Source organism: Musca autumnalis, unplaced genomic scaffold (genome assembly GCF_047663935.1).
Source record: "Musca autumnalis isolate F117 unplaced genomic scaffold, ASM4766393v1 scaffold_1, whole genome shotgun sequence".
Lineage (NCBI taxonomy): Eukaryota > Metazoa > Arthropoda > Insecta > Diptera > Muscidae > Musca > Musca autumnalis.
Window position 1 is genome coordinate 320,047,079 of NW_027411644.1, and position 19,551 is coordinate 320,066,629.

The 19,551-nt window shown below is 36.7% G+C and overlaps 2 protein-coding genes across 2 annotated transcripts in view; one reads left to right on the plus strand and one right to left on the minus strand.

Annotated features, from left to right (window-relative positions):
• The window catches only part of stg (string), a 792,650-nt gene that overhangs the window by 155,730 nt on the left and 617,369 nt on the right, over positions 1-19,551 (minus strand). The gene's annotated exons all lie outside the window — the stretch shown is intronic.
• LOC141390952 (seminase-like) lies at positions 12,941-13,711 on the plus strand. Its single transcript, XM_073963878.1, has one exon. It carries the CDS (start codon positions 12,941-12,943, stop codon positions 13,709-13,711), a length of 771 nt encoding a protein of 256 aa, XP_073819979.1.

Below are 19,551 nucleotides of genomic sequence, written 5' to 3' on the forward strand. Positions count from 1 at the left end.
ACAACTCTCGAACGGATCAACCATTCGAACCAAAATTTGGGTATCGTAATATTTTCGGTCCACTCCTTCCGGTACCTCCCCCACAAAAGTTTAAAAATTTTCTGTAAAATTTTGTGAACGATAACTCTCGAAAGTAGCAATCGATTTGGTCCAAACTTTGCACATCGTATTATTTCTTCCAGGTACAGATCGGGTTCGAATATGGACTATATCGGTCCACTCCTTCGGGTACCTCCCACACAAAATTCGGATAAAGTGAAGTTTAAGAGCACGTCTCGGATCGTTTTGAAATTTCTTTCATTAGGTTTTACTTGCGGCTCTCTTTACGACTTTGGATTTTTTTCCTGCGCAAGTCCATACTTCCTGAGATACTGGCCTAAAATCTGCATGAAACCATGACGACACCAACCAAAATATGGCAACTCCGCAAGATAATTCTCGCATGGAGTTTCTGATTAGTGCAGACTTTGCACATCGTATTATTTCATCCAGTCATGTATCAGGTTGGAATATTATTGTATCGGTTCACTCCTTCGGGTACCTCCCACACAAAATTCGGATAAAGTGAAGTTTAAGAGCTCCTCTCGGATAGAAATTTTTTCAGTAAGTTTTCCTTGCGGCTCCCTTTACTACGGCGGATTTTTTTCTTGTGCAAGTCCATACTTCCTGAGATATTGGCCTAAAAGCTCCAAGAACACTGACGGCACCAACCAAAATGGCAAATCCGCAAAATAATTCTCGCAGTGAGTTTCTGATTAGTGCACCTGCTGTCTCAGGACCAAAAAGCAAGAAATCAAATTGATCACGTTGTTATAGATGGAAGACATTCATCGAGTGTGTTGGATGTACGATAATTCCATGGAGCAAACATAGACTCGGACCACCAATTTGTTGCAGCAAAGATACGTACCCGATTAAACGTAGCAAACAAAGTACGAACCGACAGAACACGGAAGTTGGATGTCGATAAGCTGCAATCACAACAGATAACCACGGCATATTCTACTTAACTGGCCCAATTGCTTAATCAAAGCACTCCTCGTCGCGATAGCTTGTCAGTACAGTGGCAAAGTATTGCACACTTAATGCAAACAGCTGCAACATCCATACTGGGACACCAAAGACCTCCACTAAGGAACCCATGGTATGCCCGCAAGTGTCATGCTACTACAGAACAGAAAAATGCGACATATAGGGCTACTCTACAATCAGTAGCAACGCGTAGTGCACGGGAAAACTATCGGAGGAAAAGGAGAGAACAGAAACGTCATTTCCACATAAAAAAGCCAGAAATGGATCGTGAAAATTCTACCAAAGAGTGAAACATCAAACTGATGGATTTGGTACATGTACATCCTCCTGTCGAGACCAGTATTATAATTTGGTAGCAGATACAGATAGTGTGCTGTGGATATGAAAAAAAAAACATTTTTCCAAACTGTTGGTATCCAATACTAGCGAAGACGACGAAGATACCACAGATCCAATCCCAAAAGATGGTATACATTCGCCCGGTCGAGATAAGGCCAAGACAGCAATAAACCGGCTGAAAAATAAGAAGGCAGCAGGAGCCGATGGATTAGCAACCGAGCTGTTCAAAATCGGAGGCGACACGCTGATAAGGTGTATGTATCAGGTAATTAGCACCATGGCACGAAGAACGCGTACCCGACGATTGGAAGCTGAGCATCCTGTGTCCCGTTCTCAAGGAGATAAAACTGTGTGATGTAACTATAGGGACATAAGTCCGCTCCCTAAGTGTCCGGGATATTGTGCGAACGGCTAAGGCCTATGGTCAATGAAATAATTGGGCTATACCAATGCGTCTTTAGACGTAAAAAATGGTCTATTACCCGGCGGCAAATCCTGGAAAAGACTCAAGAGATGCAGATCGTCCTTTCCATATTTTTGTCGATTGTAGCGCAGCCTTTGACAGTCCCTTACGTTCAAAGGTATTCTAAGCTATGTCTGAATTTGCTATCACCGCAAAGTCATTCAGAATTGTAAGATGATTCTAACTGATAAAGATTAAAGTTGTAAAGAAACTCTGCTAACGACTCACTGCCAAAAGAGGTTTCAGAAAAGGAGACAGCCTTTTCTGTGATCTCTTCAACATCCTGCTAGAAAAGGTTATACGAGATGCGAGCGCCAATAGAAATGACACAATATCATGGCTGCTAAATACATTTCTGGCCTAGGCAGTATTGTTTGTTGCCAGGCACCATTTGACATTTCAACTGGAAAGTTTGACATTTTTAGCATAAACGTACTCAGGACATGTGGTTATGCTATTTTTTCAGTGACCCAAAAAAAGGAATTTACCTGTGATAATTTTCCTGCCATCAATTTTCACAACTTTCGACGTGGAAATCACGACAAGAGTTCATCGATCAAATTGAATCTTTTTATAACAACAAAGGGTCATTCCATTAAACGACGTTTATAAGATCGTTACAGGCGACGAATAGTGGATCTATGCGTATGAGCGCGAAACAAAACAGCAATCGACCGGGAACATGTCTCGTTTAGGGGCACCTCTCGGATCGGGCTGAAATGCTTACGATAGGTAGACCTAGGGACCCTGATCACCACTATATATAGCTTTCCCTGGGGAAGTTCACATTTCCCGAGATATGGGTCTAGGCATGTCGGAAATGTCCTACTTTAACACCGTTGACTTGTTTATGGGCACCTCGGATCGGGCAGAAATTTTTGCCATAGGTAGTCCTGGGGGTCCTGATCACAACGATATATAGCTTTACCGGGGAAAGTCCATATTTCCCGCCCCACCTGTGGGTACCATTTTAAAGCTCAGGTACACTAATTTCTAATGCCGTCATTCATTTGCAAAAGTGGGCTACGCGAGCAAAACTTTCTTCAAAATTTTAAGTTTTCTTAAGTAGCCGGACTTCGGCCGGGGATTTATGGCTTTCTCCTATGGACAGTTGCAAAAGTGGGCTTCGCGAAAAAAGTAATCTCCATAAGCTTTAAACGATACCCATATTGCCTATGTAAAATTTCATGACCCTTATTGTTGTGATCAGAGTCCCTACTACTACCTATTGTTGAAATTTCAGAACAATCCGAGGGGTGTCCATAAACAACTCAACCATGTTAAAGTAAGACAGTTCTGAAATGTCAAGACCCTTATCTCGGGAATTATGGACTTCCCCGGAATTTAATATGTCGTTGTGATCATGGTGCCCAGGACTACCTGTGGTAAAACTTTCAACCCGATCTGCGGAGTTCCCCTAAACGAGCCAAAACCAACGAAAGTTGTTCATGGAAGCACTACTTGGAAGCAAATGGTTGCCTGTTTCTTTGGCTAAACTTACCTTGTGGCTACTATACGGCTCGAGCAACGTAGTACTGTTAATTCTGAGTGGTACACTTTAATTAGTTTGCCTGAAGTCTCCTGATAAATTCGAAAAATTAATAAGTAAAGACGAATTTCGCCGTACAAAACGTGGAATTGATAGGTCAACTGCCGTACAGCCTTTGCTTGGCATTCAATGACTCCAACAAATTAAGAAAAAAAGGCGTGGTCAACGATTATCTTCGCCAGAACATGCTGTAAAAGCGTTAAAAACCGTGTTTTGGGGGGTGTCTCAATCGGAGTGGAAAAAGTGCTTCAACAATTGGTTTGAGCGCATGAAAAAGTGTATAAATCATGCTAGGGAGTACTTGAGAAAACAATAAAACTATTGTTGATGGTAAATATTGGCGTTTTAATTTTTAGACCAGAAAATTATCGAGTAGCCCTCGTATACACCAATAGCCACATGTTACTTCCTTATGCTGATGATATTGACATCATGTATCGATCAGTAAAAGAAGTAACTGATACCTTTAAGGAGGAGAATCTGCTGAAGTGGGTCTGAGTAAACAGCGAAAAGGCCAAGTTGATGATATCTGCGCGAAATGCGTCCCTAGAACTCGGACCAACTGTGAAAGTTGGTTCATATCATTCTGAGCTAGTTAAAGACTTCGTTTACCTGGGTACTGCCATATACACATAAAAAAGAAGAATTGCTCTGCTAACAGATGTTACTTTGGCTTAAATGCAAGTTTCCAAGCTTAGCCTTCGTTCACCCACTAAAAGAAAATTCTAATATGCCTTATGATCGGACTTAAGCACCGGTGAAACGTAGCATAATGGTTGAATGTGTGGGACTTCGGTAAACTCCTAATTTTTCAATGTACCTCTTAGGTCATAACTGCTCAACTCGAAAGAGAATTAATTGTAAAGCCACAGCTGGTCAAAAAATATAACACTTTACCCGTGCTGAAATATGGTTCCAAGGAGTGGGTACTTACGTATGCAGATAAGGCAGTGCCTTGTGTGTTTGAGAGAAAATTTTTTCGAAAGATTTACGGGCCAATATGCGTCAAGAATATCGACGTCGAATGCTAAAATAATAGCTTTATAAATGATTTTGTAATGAATATATTTGCTGGGCACCTCTATATTATGTGTGAAATTCAAGTCATTTACTTGCGATACTTTCTGCAAAGACTCGGGAACCACTGTAAACCAAAAACATATTTCTAAGAAAACATAAAACCATCAAATACAATTGCACATACATACACGTGTATGTGCAAAGAATTGAACTTGTATGGAAATGTGTAAACCCCAACAGCAGAATGTTTTATTTCCTAAAGTTCAAAAAACTCTCCAACTACCTACTAGAAGATGAACAAGGAAAGCTGGAGACTTATGGCAATAGTTAATTGCATCCTCAACAACAGAATAATCCAAGTGCAATTGTTGTACAATTCTTTATAGACTTTTTTGCTCTTTGTGTTGCGACTCAAACAAACATGGACTGCGATCCATGCTCCTAGTGAACCCCAGCATCCCCACCATGCATAGATTGGCCCCAAGCATTGTAGTTAGACAACATATGTGTATGTGTACATAGATTTGAAAGGGAATAGGGGATCCCAGGCAGAGACAAACATTATTTCAGATACAGATGTAGAGAAAAGAAGCCATGGGTATACAGAAAAAATATATAAAGGCTACAATAAAAAAAATCTATGCCTTGGCCAAGTAAAGTAGCCGCAGTCAGCAATGTTCCTTAATAGTTTTTTCATAGGAATTGAGGATGAAATAAAAACCGTGACACACGTCAATAACATTAAGCAGAGCAAATAAAAAGATCAGCCGAAAAGAAGTGAAGTAAAGAACATGTCCACCAACCAACAACAGCAACATTAATGGTCACGATTTTAATGTTCTGTTTGGTAATCTTTATGTTGTTGCTATTGTTGTTTTTGTTGAGGGAGAGTTATACTCAAAAGAAAATAAATTTCAGTCTTATTTTTCTCCTTCTTGGTATTCAAACATCTAAACATTATTTTTGTTTAGTTGTTTTCTTGATGCGAGTTTATCGTGATTTTTTTACGATTTGTTTTTCTGTCCGAAGGCAAAAGGTTATCGAAAGGGGTTAAAAGGATTGAATTTTGTTTTTATACAATTTTCGATAAGAGAGAAGAGAAATAAAAATTAAAATTTTTTGTTAGAAGGTCAAGCAAGAACAATGTTTTTATTGATGAAAGGATTAGGTCATAAAGGACCTGTTGAATTTATCGCAGGCCATTAAAAACAAAAAAACGACTATCAATAAGAACCCTTTCACATGAATTTATGACAAACAAACAAATATTTCCCATAAACAAAACTAAATAAATATTGTTTTTTAAAGAGCAATTTTACGATTATATTTTCATTGAAAATAGAGTGCCACTGATTTGATTTTTCATAATAATTATGATTTGATGAATAGTAAAAGAAAAGTACAAACATATTTAATTTTTCTTTGAATTATATGGTTGTGGTTTCGTCTCGTATGGTCTTATATATATTAGAGCATACAAACAAAAACATTGTTCCACAACATCCCATACGGGACAAGGGAGACTTCTCTCATATCAATGAGTGCACCCCGATTCATATTTAGCTCAATGATATGGGACCTACTGTTTATCGCCGAGTCCGAACGGCGTGTCTTCAGACACCACTTGTGGAGAAGTTTTTCAAGGCTGAAATACTCAGGAAATGTCGCCAACATTACTGAGGGGTATTTTGCCACCGTTGAAAAATGTTTGATGTTGCCTGGCCGGGAATCGAACCCACGACCTTCTGCGTGCAAGGCGGGCGTGCATACCATTGCACCACGGTGGCACCCATAGAGCATACAGTTGTGTTAAAAAACACTCCTGCAGAATGCCTACTCCGACGGGATTGTCTGAAAAAGAGGACTATTATCGACGTCATTCCACTTAAGTTGAATGATTTAGTAAATTGCATAATTTTCGTTTTTCTACTTATAACAATTCCTCTAATTTCACAGGGCTATCCAATATTTTAGTTATAATATTGGTCAAAATGAAAATATTTACTATCGATATATGCATGTTTTAAAGTTGTTGTGTTACAAGCAGGGTTTCGGAGTCGGAGTCGAGCAATTTTGCTGGATTCGGAGTCTGAGTCGAAAAAAATAACTAGACTCCGACTCCGGGCAATTTTTTCTACAATATAAAAATATAACAATAATTTCGGGACACCACTTTTTTTAAAAAAATCATTATTTATTTTAAAAGATAGCTAAAAAACATATAAGCAAACGGTATGTTATACAAATTTAGAGAACGAGTGAACAAATTTCATCTCTATTTTAATTACAAATTGCGTGTCCAGAATAGTTTTGATCCAGTTGATCCTTTATATGTGTTGCAAGCTAAAGTAATGTTCTATGGAATTATTGGGCTTTCAACTTCTTTTATATAAGCTCTACAAGTGTTCTGTCAGAAGATCTACTGGTCTTCTCACAAAAATCTACTGATCTTCCCATCTTGTCTTGTGTGAAATGTCATCTTTGTCTTCTATTAAAGGACCTGTTGGACTCCTATGAAGGACATTGTGGTCGCTATGGGAAATATTACTGGCATAAAATGGAAGTCAACGTCTGGGGATAGAAAATTGATGTTGGGAATGAAAGCGCCTATTGAATATATTAAAAACTCCAAAGGACCCATAGCAATAGTTTCTGAGTTATGACGTAAAGGTTTTTTATTGACCAGCAATAATGCTTGAGTAAGTAGCTTTATATCTTTGTTTGGCGATACTGTTTCATCATTTTGAGATGAAATGTTTTCAGATAAGTGGAATGAATAATCCTTTGTAGATTATTGTGTGCATTTAGCTCAGTTCCTCCCATGTCCTTCTTGTTCTTGAACTGAAAAATAAGCACAGATCAGATTTTCTTCACGAAAAAATCTACAGAAATGTTCCTCCGAAAATTTTGGTAAGGACATCAACATCGATCGATTTTAAGGGGTTATTGTCACTTACAAATTTTACAAAATCGAACATTTTCATTATCTTATTTTAAAGAATAGGTAGAACAGAATATTTTTCAAAAATTTTGAGTCGATCGGACAAAAATTAGATGAGATATGAGCTTTATAAAGGGAAATTTCATTCTGATTTGTATGTATCATCGAAGTTTGAAACGCGGTTTTCTCAAAATTATATTTTGGAATGTAGGGCCCACTGTAGCTCGAAAATGGATGATCCGATCTTCATATGTTTTTGTGTGATTTTTATACATATTAAAAGTCGGTACTTAAACGAGAGACTTTTTAAAAAAAGTTAAAAAATTTGCATGTTATATTTTCAATGTCTGGCACATGAAATGTTTTCTCACTTCTTCTCGTGCTTGTATTTTGTTGCTGTTTTCCAATGTAAGATTCAGTATCATATTTATCTTCTGAAGTTAAGTATTATATTCGAACGGATGTCCTTTCTGAAGAATATGTTAGGAAAAACCAATATATTAGCGTATATGGGCCCAAATATACGAAAAAGTTAAAATTTGTGCACAGTTTATTAGTTTTTAGCAGTACAAGAATTTACACTCGGAGTCGACCCGGAGTCGTCAAAAAAATTGGTCTGGAGTCGGAGTCGACCCAAAAATACCTCGACTCCGAAACCCTGGTTACAAGAAGAATCGCCACTAGTATCAAATTGAAGCCAATGATTTCAACATATTTTTGACTTTTCGCAGATTTCTGCAGTTTGGGCAGTTTAAATGAAATTAAAAATATCTAGAGATTCTAGACAATGCATAGAAAAATATGAAACCGTCTTTATAGAGATTGGGTATATAATTTGCATATTATAGCAACAAAAAAAGAAAAAAAAAAAAAAAAAACATATTGTTAAAATATTATTCCAAATGTATTTTTTGGTTCGATTAGAAAAATTAGAAAACAATATTTGGGAGTTCTCCAACTATTTCGCTAAAACCACATACAATAATTAATGTGTACAGCTAAAACTTTATCAAGAAATATGGTTTACCATCGTGAAAGCTTAGTTCCTTACTGTGATAACTTACAAGGATAGGAAATAAAGAGTAATATTGAAATTACAATCATTCAAAAAATGTGAAAATTAAAAAGCCTATTATTCGCGAATTAGTTAAAGTCGGTTGATGCGCATCAGTTTTTGAAAACAGCGAATCAATCCCTTTCAATATTTATGCATATTTCGATGTTTCATTCAGCCGCCAAAGTGTGCCGCCAATTGCATCACACAATGCAAAAAACCCTAAAGTGGTTAAAAGTCGCGCAATGTGCATAAAAAAGTCAAAAAAACCCCAAATTCCGGCTTCAAAATGTCAGCATCAATTTTAGGTGGATGCAGTGGATATATCAAAAAATCATACTCTAGTACCATGTTGCCCATGGAGTATTCTGTGATTCTTTCTTTGGGAATAGGTCTATAAAATGTAAGGTTAAGCCAGAAATCGGAAGGGAATACAAAAAAACTTGTTGGCTTCAACCCATTTTTACCCATTTTTCTACATTGATGCCAACACAGCTTCCACGAAAATGAATTTTAATGGTAGACATTATGGGATAGCTCCTAAAACACTTCATTTTAAAGCAATTCAGTCATACTATATAGAATAGGTTAACAGTTCGCGGAATCTGAATGGGTGAAACTCAGATTCATCGATTGTAAAACATTTTTGGTTTTTACCATATATGTCCAATAAAATGATTGTTTCTGCCTATAATCATTTTTATGGATCCTATTAGCGATTTCAGTTATCGTCGTAACTGAAAACACGTATTGGAAAATATTTAAGAGGACACGCTAATGGTGGATCACGCCGAAACATGGATCTATATTAAACAATTTAAGGAGGGTTCCCCACACTAAGTACCAAATCAAACCAGGCAATTCGCCAAAAAAAGTGATTATATCTTATAAAGTACCGAGAAATTGACATAGAGTCTGCGGCCAAAATTGGACCGATATCACATTTTTCTATAAGGTGGTTTTTAAACTCTAAACAAAAATCCAAAAAATGTGCTGATATATTTTATATATGTTTATGTTTCTTTCTTTCAGTAAACACATCATATACGACGAATGTGAAAGAATTTTGTCGATATGATCGTCTATAGTGAAAATGCTTACTTACTTGGCCTTCTACAGAACATTTGTCTTATAAGCCGAACTAAGAAAAGATTTACATTCCTGTCTATTTCGATCTCGTCTTCCATTTGTTTTCTCCATCGAAGCTTTGGCCTTCTAGTTCTGCTTGTACCGCCATGCGCTTTCTTAGCGTGTTCAATATTCACCGTCAACGCATATTGGCCCGTAGATGTTTCGAAGAATTGCTCTCCCAAACACACCAAGCACTGCCTTATCTGGCTGCGCAAGCCTATTTTTGTTTGACGAGATACTAAAAATGATCTTCGCCTAAAAAAGGCAAAATTTTCAAATAAATAAAATCAGCTGAGCCAGGCTGAGGTTTGAAACCACGTCCTTGAAAAAAAGTGTTGTGACGGCGTGTTAGTGTTCACAGCCAAACCCCTCATAACTTTCAAAGACTACGCTACGCGTTTATCATGAAAGCCGTACAATGATTGAACAAATATTCAGCATTGTAAAAGCAAATTGCATTTGAAAGAGGAATAGCTAGATGATAGCGAAGCCGTCCCACATCCGATATGTCTGAGAAGCCTTTACCAAAGGCGAAACATGTCATGCAACATAATGGTGGTTGTGTGGGTTCGAGTCGTCGGCTTTAACTTTTCACTTGCATTTTTGATCATTTAGCTGGATTCCAACGAGAAATTAATTAAAAAAGAGATTTGGCTTTGTTTTTAATTTGCTTACTTAAGCCAAAGTAGCATCTGTTACTTGTACTACTCTTCTTTTTGCACAACCGATGTTGTTTGTTGAGTTTATAGAGGTGTCGAGATAGACTACCTCAAACGAATATGAACCAACTTCCACAGTTGGTACGAGATCAATGCAAATTAAGCGTCAATACCGTAAGCTTAGTCTTGTTGCCGTTTACAGCTAGAGCTAGTTTGGTCGATTCTCCTTCAACATCAGTTGAACATCTGTTACTTCTTTTACTGATCGACCCATGATGTCAATATCGTCACACGCAGAAACGTTTATGTTATAAACTGCAGCAAACATATAATATGTTTGGATGCAAACATAAAATAAGTTTGAATCCAAACATATTATTGTTTAAATCCAAACATATTATATGTTTCCTGCAGTTTTTAACATAAATTTTTCTGTGTGCAGCATAAGCAACTAACATGTGGATAGTAGTGTAAATTGTGCAATTTCTTTTGACGTAGAACCTTCCGCAGAACCCAGCAGGATGAAAAAAAGACTGTATCCTTGTCTGAAACCTCTTTTGGTACTGAACTATTCTGAGAGATTCTTTCTTATCTTAACCGAGGACCGGGTATTAGTTGTAGACATCTTACAAAGCCGAATGAGCTATTCGGGTATGTCAAATTCAGGCATGACTTGGAATACCTTCTAAGATAAGGGGCTGTCGAAGGCTGCTAATATGGTAAGTGGCTATCTACATCTCTTGAGACTTTTCCAGGATTTGCTGCAGGGTGAATATCTGGTCCAAGTCTAAAGCCGCATTGGTATGGTCCAATAATTTCGTTGACCATAGTCTTTAGTCGTTCGCACAATATCCCACACTATCTTATAAGCAATAGGGAGCAGACTTATGCCCCCATAATTATAGCATAATATAGAGCACCTATACTACAGCATCTCTTTTTTGTGTACGGGACAGAGGATGCTCAGGTTCCAGACGTCGCGTACGCGTTCTTCCTACCAGATAGTGCTGACTAACTAATCAGCGTGTCACCTTCGATTTTGAAGTGCTCGACTGGTAAGCCATCGCCTACTGCTGCCTTATTATTCTTTATCCGGTTTATTGCTGTCTTTAACTTATCGTGCCCGGCCGCATACATTCAACACCATCTTCTGCGATTGCATCTGTGGTATCTTCGTCGTCTTACCTAGTATTGGATACCAACAAATTGTAAAAATGCTACCAAATTATCTAGCTGGTCTCTACAAGAGAATGCGTTGTATCGAAATCATCAGTTTGATGTTTCACTCTTTGGTAAAATTTTCGGAATTCATTCTGACTCTTGTACATCTCGATTTTTTTCACACTCCAGCTTTTCTATGTCTCCCTTCTTCCTGCTGAAAGATATTTATCCTCTCTCCTTTCCTCCCAATACCTCTCTCGTGCGCTGTGCTTTGCTACCGATTGTAAAGTAGCATATATGCATTTTTTTTTGGTAGAAGCACAACCCTCATGGTCATACAATGGGTTTCTAAGCGGAGGTCTCTGGTATCCAATCATGGATTTTGCGACTGTTAACATGGATTGGACAATTCTTTTCCACTGTGCGCATATGTTATCGAGACGAGGCACAGTGGTCCAAATCACTGATCTAGCGGTGCGAAATTAGTAACTTGCAAACGAATGGAGACATGTTTCTGAAATTTTGTACAAATGTAGTATGTGTCCGTGGGTAATAATACAGTCAATATGAACAACATTGGCTAATATTTTGGTATAGCCCCCATATAACGATACCTTTTGATATTTGGTATTTTGAAGATTTAAGCAATCATTTCATTTCAAATAAGTTACAATTTGGTACTTAGGGTTTCTAGTGACCACTAAACCTTTCCACATTTGGCTATAGGCCCCTTTTTAAGTACCTCCCGATTTTCAGTATCTTGTAATTTGGTATTTGTAGTTCACATTGGTCACCAACATTCTCCACCAAAAATTGTGGACATAGGTCTAATTTTTGATATTGCCCCCATATAAATTTACCTCCCAATATTTGGTATTTTGAGGATTTTGTCCACATTTTCACACAAAATAAGCTGAATTGTGATGCTTAAATCTGGTACTGCTAATTACCATGTTTTCGCGGCTGCGAAGTCTATCAGCATCATTCCATTTGTCAGATATTTCATTGCGAGACTGAATTTCCCTACTGTTGGGTCGAAGATATTCTCCTTTCAAATTTTGGCATTAAAATTGCTTAGAATTATTCTAATATCATATGTCTAAGTCTAAGCGCTCGTAAAATATATCGTTGGTCTGTTCGCACTTGCCTTCAGTGGGAACATGGGCGCAACCATGACAACAACATTATACTTTTCCTGGGAGTAGCTTCTACTTTCTGAAGAATTATGATTTTCTGGTGAAGACTGAAACGTTACTAATTAAATTAGGGATATGCTTAGCTATCGGCAAAGGCAACTGAGTATTTTTTACTTGCTTTTAGCTGACAAATCAATTTATTACTATATTCCTCGTTTAAGACATTTATTTGTCTAACTGTATGTAATACAACTGCTACATTACATTTTGAATTCTTGGTGACTGATTTCATCATATATTTAAAAGACAGCAAATATTTACACGGTATTTGTTGTAACTATTTAAACAGATGCATTCAAAGTATATGAAATTCAATTACCAGTATCTAAAAAAACCAAATAAAAGTCAAACCAAAAAATGATTAGGTTTTATTTGTAATGTAGAAGTCCGTTACGATGGATTGTGTGAAAAGAATTTTGACCTATTTTGTTGTGTTGGTGTTCCTAATCTCCAGAGTGAAGGCTCAAGGTCGCATCGTGGGAGGAGTGGCAACAAATATCGCCAATACACCATATCTGATACAATTACGGACCCGGAGTGATGATCGATTATTCTGTGGGGGAACATTGGTGACATATTCCCATGTGGTGTCTGCAGCGCATTGTGTTCGTGAAGATTTTACCAACGATATGATAGCCGTGGGTGGTGCAACAAGTATCTATGAAAAGGGGGTGCAACGTTCGATATCATCTTACCTTATACATCCAAAATATAGGAATGTTACAGCCTCGGGATATGACATTGTTGTGTATAAATTAGCAGCCCCAATGAGGGGTGATTTTATACAACCAATATCGTTGTGTTCGAGGAAACTGAAAACTGGTGATCGTATACATGTGTCGGGATGGGGAAGACATTATGAAAAATCAGAACCCAGCATATACGCCCATACCGTGAGTGTACCGGTTGTAGATCGAAATGTTTGCAAACGAAATTATTTAGACCTCTATGGAGAGGATCGTATCAAAGATATTGTGTTTTGTGCTGCTGAATTGGGTGTAAGAGATGCATGTCAAGGTGACTCAGGTGGACCGGCAGTTTTTCGGCGAGAACTATGTGGCATTGTCTCATGGGGTAGAGGTTGTGCTCGACCCCAATATCCCGGGGTATATACCAGTGTTTTGAATCTTCGTAATTTTATTATATTTGCCGTGAGGAATATGTAGTTGGTAGTAGTAATAAGTTATGTTATTTGTAATTATGTTGAACATTTTATTTCTTAAAATGAATATAATTTGTTAATGGTTTTCAATATTTTTTATTGGTGAAACGCAAAAGGTAAGAACATTATGAATCTATAATGGTTGAAGAATTAATATTTGGCCTATGTTAAATTTGTTTAGAAGTTTCCAGCGTAAGATTGTAGGTCCTAGATAGGTATCATAACAAATGGGCCTAATATTCCACTGACATATCCAACTAACACAGTCTACACAAGCAAAGTCCATAATCCTTCATATATTAAGAGAACACCTTTTGGGCGAAAATCAGAATATTCGCGCCATTGTGCATATTAAGGGACGCTAAGGCTATCTTTAGTAAAAATCAAAAATATAAAAGCGCTCTATAAATTTCAACATGATCCGAAAAGTGGACTTAAGTCAGGGGTGCATATTACGCTGGCGGCCCACAGTGTACCGAACGAACGTGGCCAAAAATGGTAAAAACCAAGTATTTCGGAACACAAATTTACTGATTGGTAGAAAACATTTCAATTTGAATGAATTTAAATTATGGCATTGATATTCCAAGTAGTTTTGTCAATGTGAAGGTGCAAGTCCGATAATTGTTGGGAATAAGAATTTTTGTCCTGATTTTACTAAAATTAATAACTTTTATTATGTTCAAATATTTTAATATTTTGCTGCTTTGGATGTAACAAACTTGACTTTATTTTTTTGTAATTAATTTCTCGTGGGAATCGATCTTAATGATCAATAATGCAAGTGAAAAAGGAAAGCCGACGATTCGAATGATAATGATCATATGGTGTTTACACATACACAAGTCAGTACTACATAGTACATCGGTTTTGTGAATAAAATTATAAAATTAGTGGCGTGGGAAAAATGTTGTATAAAAGTGTATATCGATATTATTTGCTGTTTGAGTTGTGTAAAGTGAGTACTTCAAATCTATAAAGGTGCAAGCTATAGAGGTATGCAGACGAACTTGTTATTTATCGTTTTCAGTGACCACCTCATTAATGTTTTGAGGGGTGTTAAATAATGCAAGAAAACGAACGGGCCGATTATCGTATATTTTTGTTGAATTATTAGGTACCTAAAAATCTTGTCTTTAAACGAGGGAATTTTCAAAATATCCGTTTTTTTTTAAAAGTGTGAACTGTCAAAATCAAAATTCCGATTTTTAGTAAAAAAAATAATCCGCAAAAAAACGTTTTTAAGGAAAATTCTCTTATTTAAGGAAGCAATTTTGGTGTACAGTATAGTCTCGATAATCCGGACAACGCGGTAATCCGGACACTGAAAATATTTACACTGCAGACTCAGTAATCCGGACACACGGGAATTTTTTACCTCGATAATCCGGACACTCATTCCTCTTCTTCTACATTGAGTTATTTAAGTTACTTATTTTATTGTTTAGTATAGTAATTTGGGTTTTTATTGGTAAAATAGATATTATATAAAATTAATTCGTTGTAAGCAAAAATAATTGATATTTTTTGAAGCTGTGCTCCAAGAGTGGTATTGGCAAACGTAAACTAACTTGAAGTGCTGAACATGACCTAAGGAGTTTGTATGGAAAGGAATCTACCCAAGACACTAGGTTGACTTCGTAAGAAAAAGGCGTCAAAACTACTTCATATCTGCAAATTTGTAATAATGGTTCTATAAATAGAAGTTATCAAAATCAGCCTTTGTCTTCTAGCCATTCACATCCGATATGACTGATGAGCTAAATTAAACCACTAGCGAAACGATCATAGCATATTGGTTGGATATGTGGGACTTCGGTAGAATTCACTTTTTCAATACAAACTTTTTAGAAAATAATTTTGCTGTTTTTTTTGTTTAGAAAATAATTTCTGTCCAACCACTTATCCTAAAATTTCAAAAAATGTGACAGATGAGAATAACAAATTCTAAGTTTGTTAATCAGATCATAAGTTTGCTAAGGAACGAGTTAATATCTAAACATACAACTCTGCAATAGAAGAAAGGCAAAATGTCGAAAATCGTTTATGCATGGAAATGGTTGACTTAAGTCCAGAAAGGTGGTTCTAAATTTCATTTGGTAAATAATTCAAGGCTTTTCTAAAAAAATAATTGAAAATACGAATTATTCCAATAATGCTATTCAATTTCTGGCTAACAAATCATTCGAAATTTTAGGCTAGGTTCATGGCACAATTACCAAGGTAGTGGTATCACACCAGCTCTTCGAATATGGAGTATCAAATCCCTTTATAAAAAAAAATATTTTTGTTGTAATTTCTCCAACAACATAAAGAAAATTTTGACATAACATTTTCAAAATTTTACGACACCAACTATCTTGGTAATTATGCCATGGCTAGGTTATATATTTTCCCAAAAACGTCACCGAAGGGAGAAGTGATACTTATCTCATTTCAATGATATTAGCTCAATGTTATGAGATCTACCCAGCAAAATAAATTGGAAGTAGTGCAATGTAGACTAGTTCTTTCACGGCATGTTTTTATGCAGTTCAACCGGAGTCGTGAAAAAGGCACTCCATTCCCCACATTTTAACCGCATTTGGATGCAATCCAAAGAATCACATCCATTTGTCACACTTTAACAACATCCGAAGGCAGTTCAACGGAGTCGTGAAAAAGGCACTCCAATCAGCGTTGCCGACAGTTTTTGATCGGAAATCGTCAAAAAAATCGTCAAATCGTCAACGAAATTTGGAAAATCGTCAAAAAATCGTCAACATGGTCCAAAACTCGTTTTGGCTACCGTTTAATGCGATTTTTCCCTCTGATATTTTTGTGAATGAGACAGACAACATAAGATATACAACACTCAGCAATAAATCTTACCCAATATCACTTAAATACCGCCAAAAAAACAGCTCTCAGAAGATGATGGTTTTCCTATGGTTATCGAGTTTACAGTAATGCAGCATGGTAAAGCTGGGTACACATTAGGGTGGGGCGATTTGAACACTACCACGGGCGCCTGGATTTTCTGATTATTGGGGTTGTACTGAGCGAAAAAGTCCACTAGAACATATGTCTACGGTGCAAATCGAGCCCCCGGATTTTGATTTGAAGTTTCTTTTCAAGGTTTTTTGGATATTTTGGCATGTATGTAACAGCCAAACCACTGAGATTTTCGATCCAACTCAAAGACAAAAATGGTAGCCAAGACAATAATTAAGAACTCTCTAGTACATCGCAAAAGCATTGGAACGCTCCTTCAGGCAGTTATGTCCCGGAGAAAGTGCACATTTTTCGGAAAATATCGATAAATTACGCTGTGCTACAAAATTTGACTCAAAGTCAGTGGGTGGAAATTTCCTTTTGGTGATGAAAGCCCTTGGTGAGTGTACTAAGAACGCAAAAGGAAATTTTCAGGATAGGTTAAGTTTCTGAGATATGGTTTGTCCAAAATATCCTTGAAAAAAATTTCAAGTCAAAATCCGGGGGCTCGATTTTCACCGTAGACATATGGTCTAGTGGACTTTTTTGCTCAGTACAATCCCAAGAATCAGAAACTCCAGGCGCCCACTATCACTTTTTTCCTTCCATACAAATCGCCCCGGCCTAGTACACATGGTCATTTTGAATGACAGCTTAGCTTAAATATCGCTCGATTGTGGCCGTCAATGTTTGTCGGTACACGTACATTTTAGTTGTTTGGCAGTCGTAAATCGATAAAAAAATCATTCAAAACTGGCTGACAGTTTAGAGAGGGCATTAGTTGGAAGTTAATAAAGCCGGATTCATATTCTTTACAACAAAATATATATAATAAATATTTAATCTCGAAAACTTTTTAAGGACGATTTTCATCCATTAACCAGACTAAACGAAAATTTTTAGCTGATGGAATTTGAATGTGGGGCAAAAACTATGAAAATACCTGTATTCCAGATATGTGCCAAATATAGCTAATCCGTCTAAAAACTGCTATAAAACATTAAAACAGGTCAAAAATCGAGTTTGGAACATGGTTTTCCTTAAAGTCTTTCGTAAAATTTGTGTCAAAATGTAGTTATCGTCTTTTATTTCATGCATTTCTAGCTCACTGAAAAATCGTCATTTTGGACCATAAAATCGTCAAATCGTCATTTTTCAATTTTGGTCGAAAAAATCGTCAAAATGACGATAAATCGTCAAATTCGGCAACACTGACTCCAATTCCTCACAATGTAACAGGCACTCCGTTCACTACATTTTATTAGCAGTTGTTAGAGATCCCTACATGTACATAAATCAGTTTGTACATCTCTACAGCAGCGGAATACATTTGTTAATACAAACTTAATAATATTTAATTTGTGAAAAATTTTCCGGTAACTCACGAGAAGAAAATTTCCCAATGGAGTGCTGTTGGAGTACATGTCGTTAAAATGCAGTTAAAATGCAGTGCCAAAGGTTCAGTTAAAATGCAATGCCAAAGGGTCAGTTAAAATGCGATGCAATGGAGTGCCTCTTTCCGGGGTCACTCCCTTGTAAAAATCATGAGTGAAAATGCATAATTTGATGCACGTCCAAATCACTTTTACATATCATTTAACTGCCTCTTTGGAGGCAAACTTTTCGCTGGGTACTTTTTGCAGAAGAGTCCTAACAACGAGTCTTATGACACCACTTGTAGATAAGATTCTGAATTATTTGGAAAAAGTAGCCAATATTACGTTCAGAGGTATTTGTGCCACCGTTGAAAATTTTGTTTCCTCAACTGGAAATCAAACACGCGTATAAAGTTTGCAAGGTGGGATGTTTACCATTGCACCACGATGTTAAATTTTTCCTGCCGCACTTATCCCGAAAATTGAGCTTTTACACCTTATTGTAAATGATTCCGATGATGTTATTGTTCTCAGTCTTCAAATAGTCAGAATGTTAATACACTGTACGCATTTCAAATTTATTATACCCTCAGCCTTTAGCCTAAAGAGGGTATATCGGCCTTTTTGTAGAAAATTTACTTCTGTTGAAACTGAGGTATGGGGTATTGTATCTCGCGAATTGTTGTAATATACCATAACTTTTGAACGCATTTAGGTAAAATAAACTGTTTTAGCACGATTCACCGATGGATTTCTTAAAATTATAATTTGAGCGGAAGCTGTGGTCATATTAATGTAAAAAAATAGAAAAAAAATCGTTGAAGGAAACGAGTTTTTTTAAGTCAATTTTCAATTAGTGGCTTTACAATACAATGTAGAGTATAATGTTCAAAGAAGAAGTTAAAGAATACACTTCAGAGATGAAGTTTCTAATGTATGATTTTTTAATATAACCACCGCATCAATCTTAAACGGATGCTGACATTTTGAAGACTGAAAAATTGGGTTTTTTGAATTTTTGCTCTAATCGGAACGCGCAACTGTACTCGTTTAAAAACTGATTATGAGATTGTAGTACTCGCGATTACGCATTTTTTGATGTATAACTCGGGCGTGTAGCTTTCAAAGGTCCACAACAATCTCAGCTTAAAGTCGAAATTTTTGTGCGTATTTTTTTTAAAAAACCAGTTTTTTTGATTCAAAACTTACAAATGCCTTTCGATTTCAGTGGAAACCCGCGTGAATTTAGTTTTTTTACGTTCTGAATCTAACAAGCCTTTGCGCGTCTAAATCCATCCACTAGCTCGGCGGATATGATACCCCTCAAATTTCGAAAATATGCAAAAAATATTTTTGAAAACATCGCGTATTTAGACGCGTTTTAGATGTGTTATTCCTACTTAGATAAATAGAGCGAAACGCATATTTAAAATGTGCGAAAACAGATATTGAAAAACGTTTGCGAATCCGGAGATATAATAGATTTTTTCTAAAA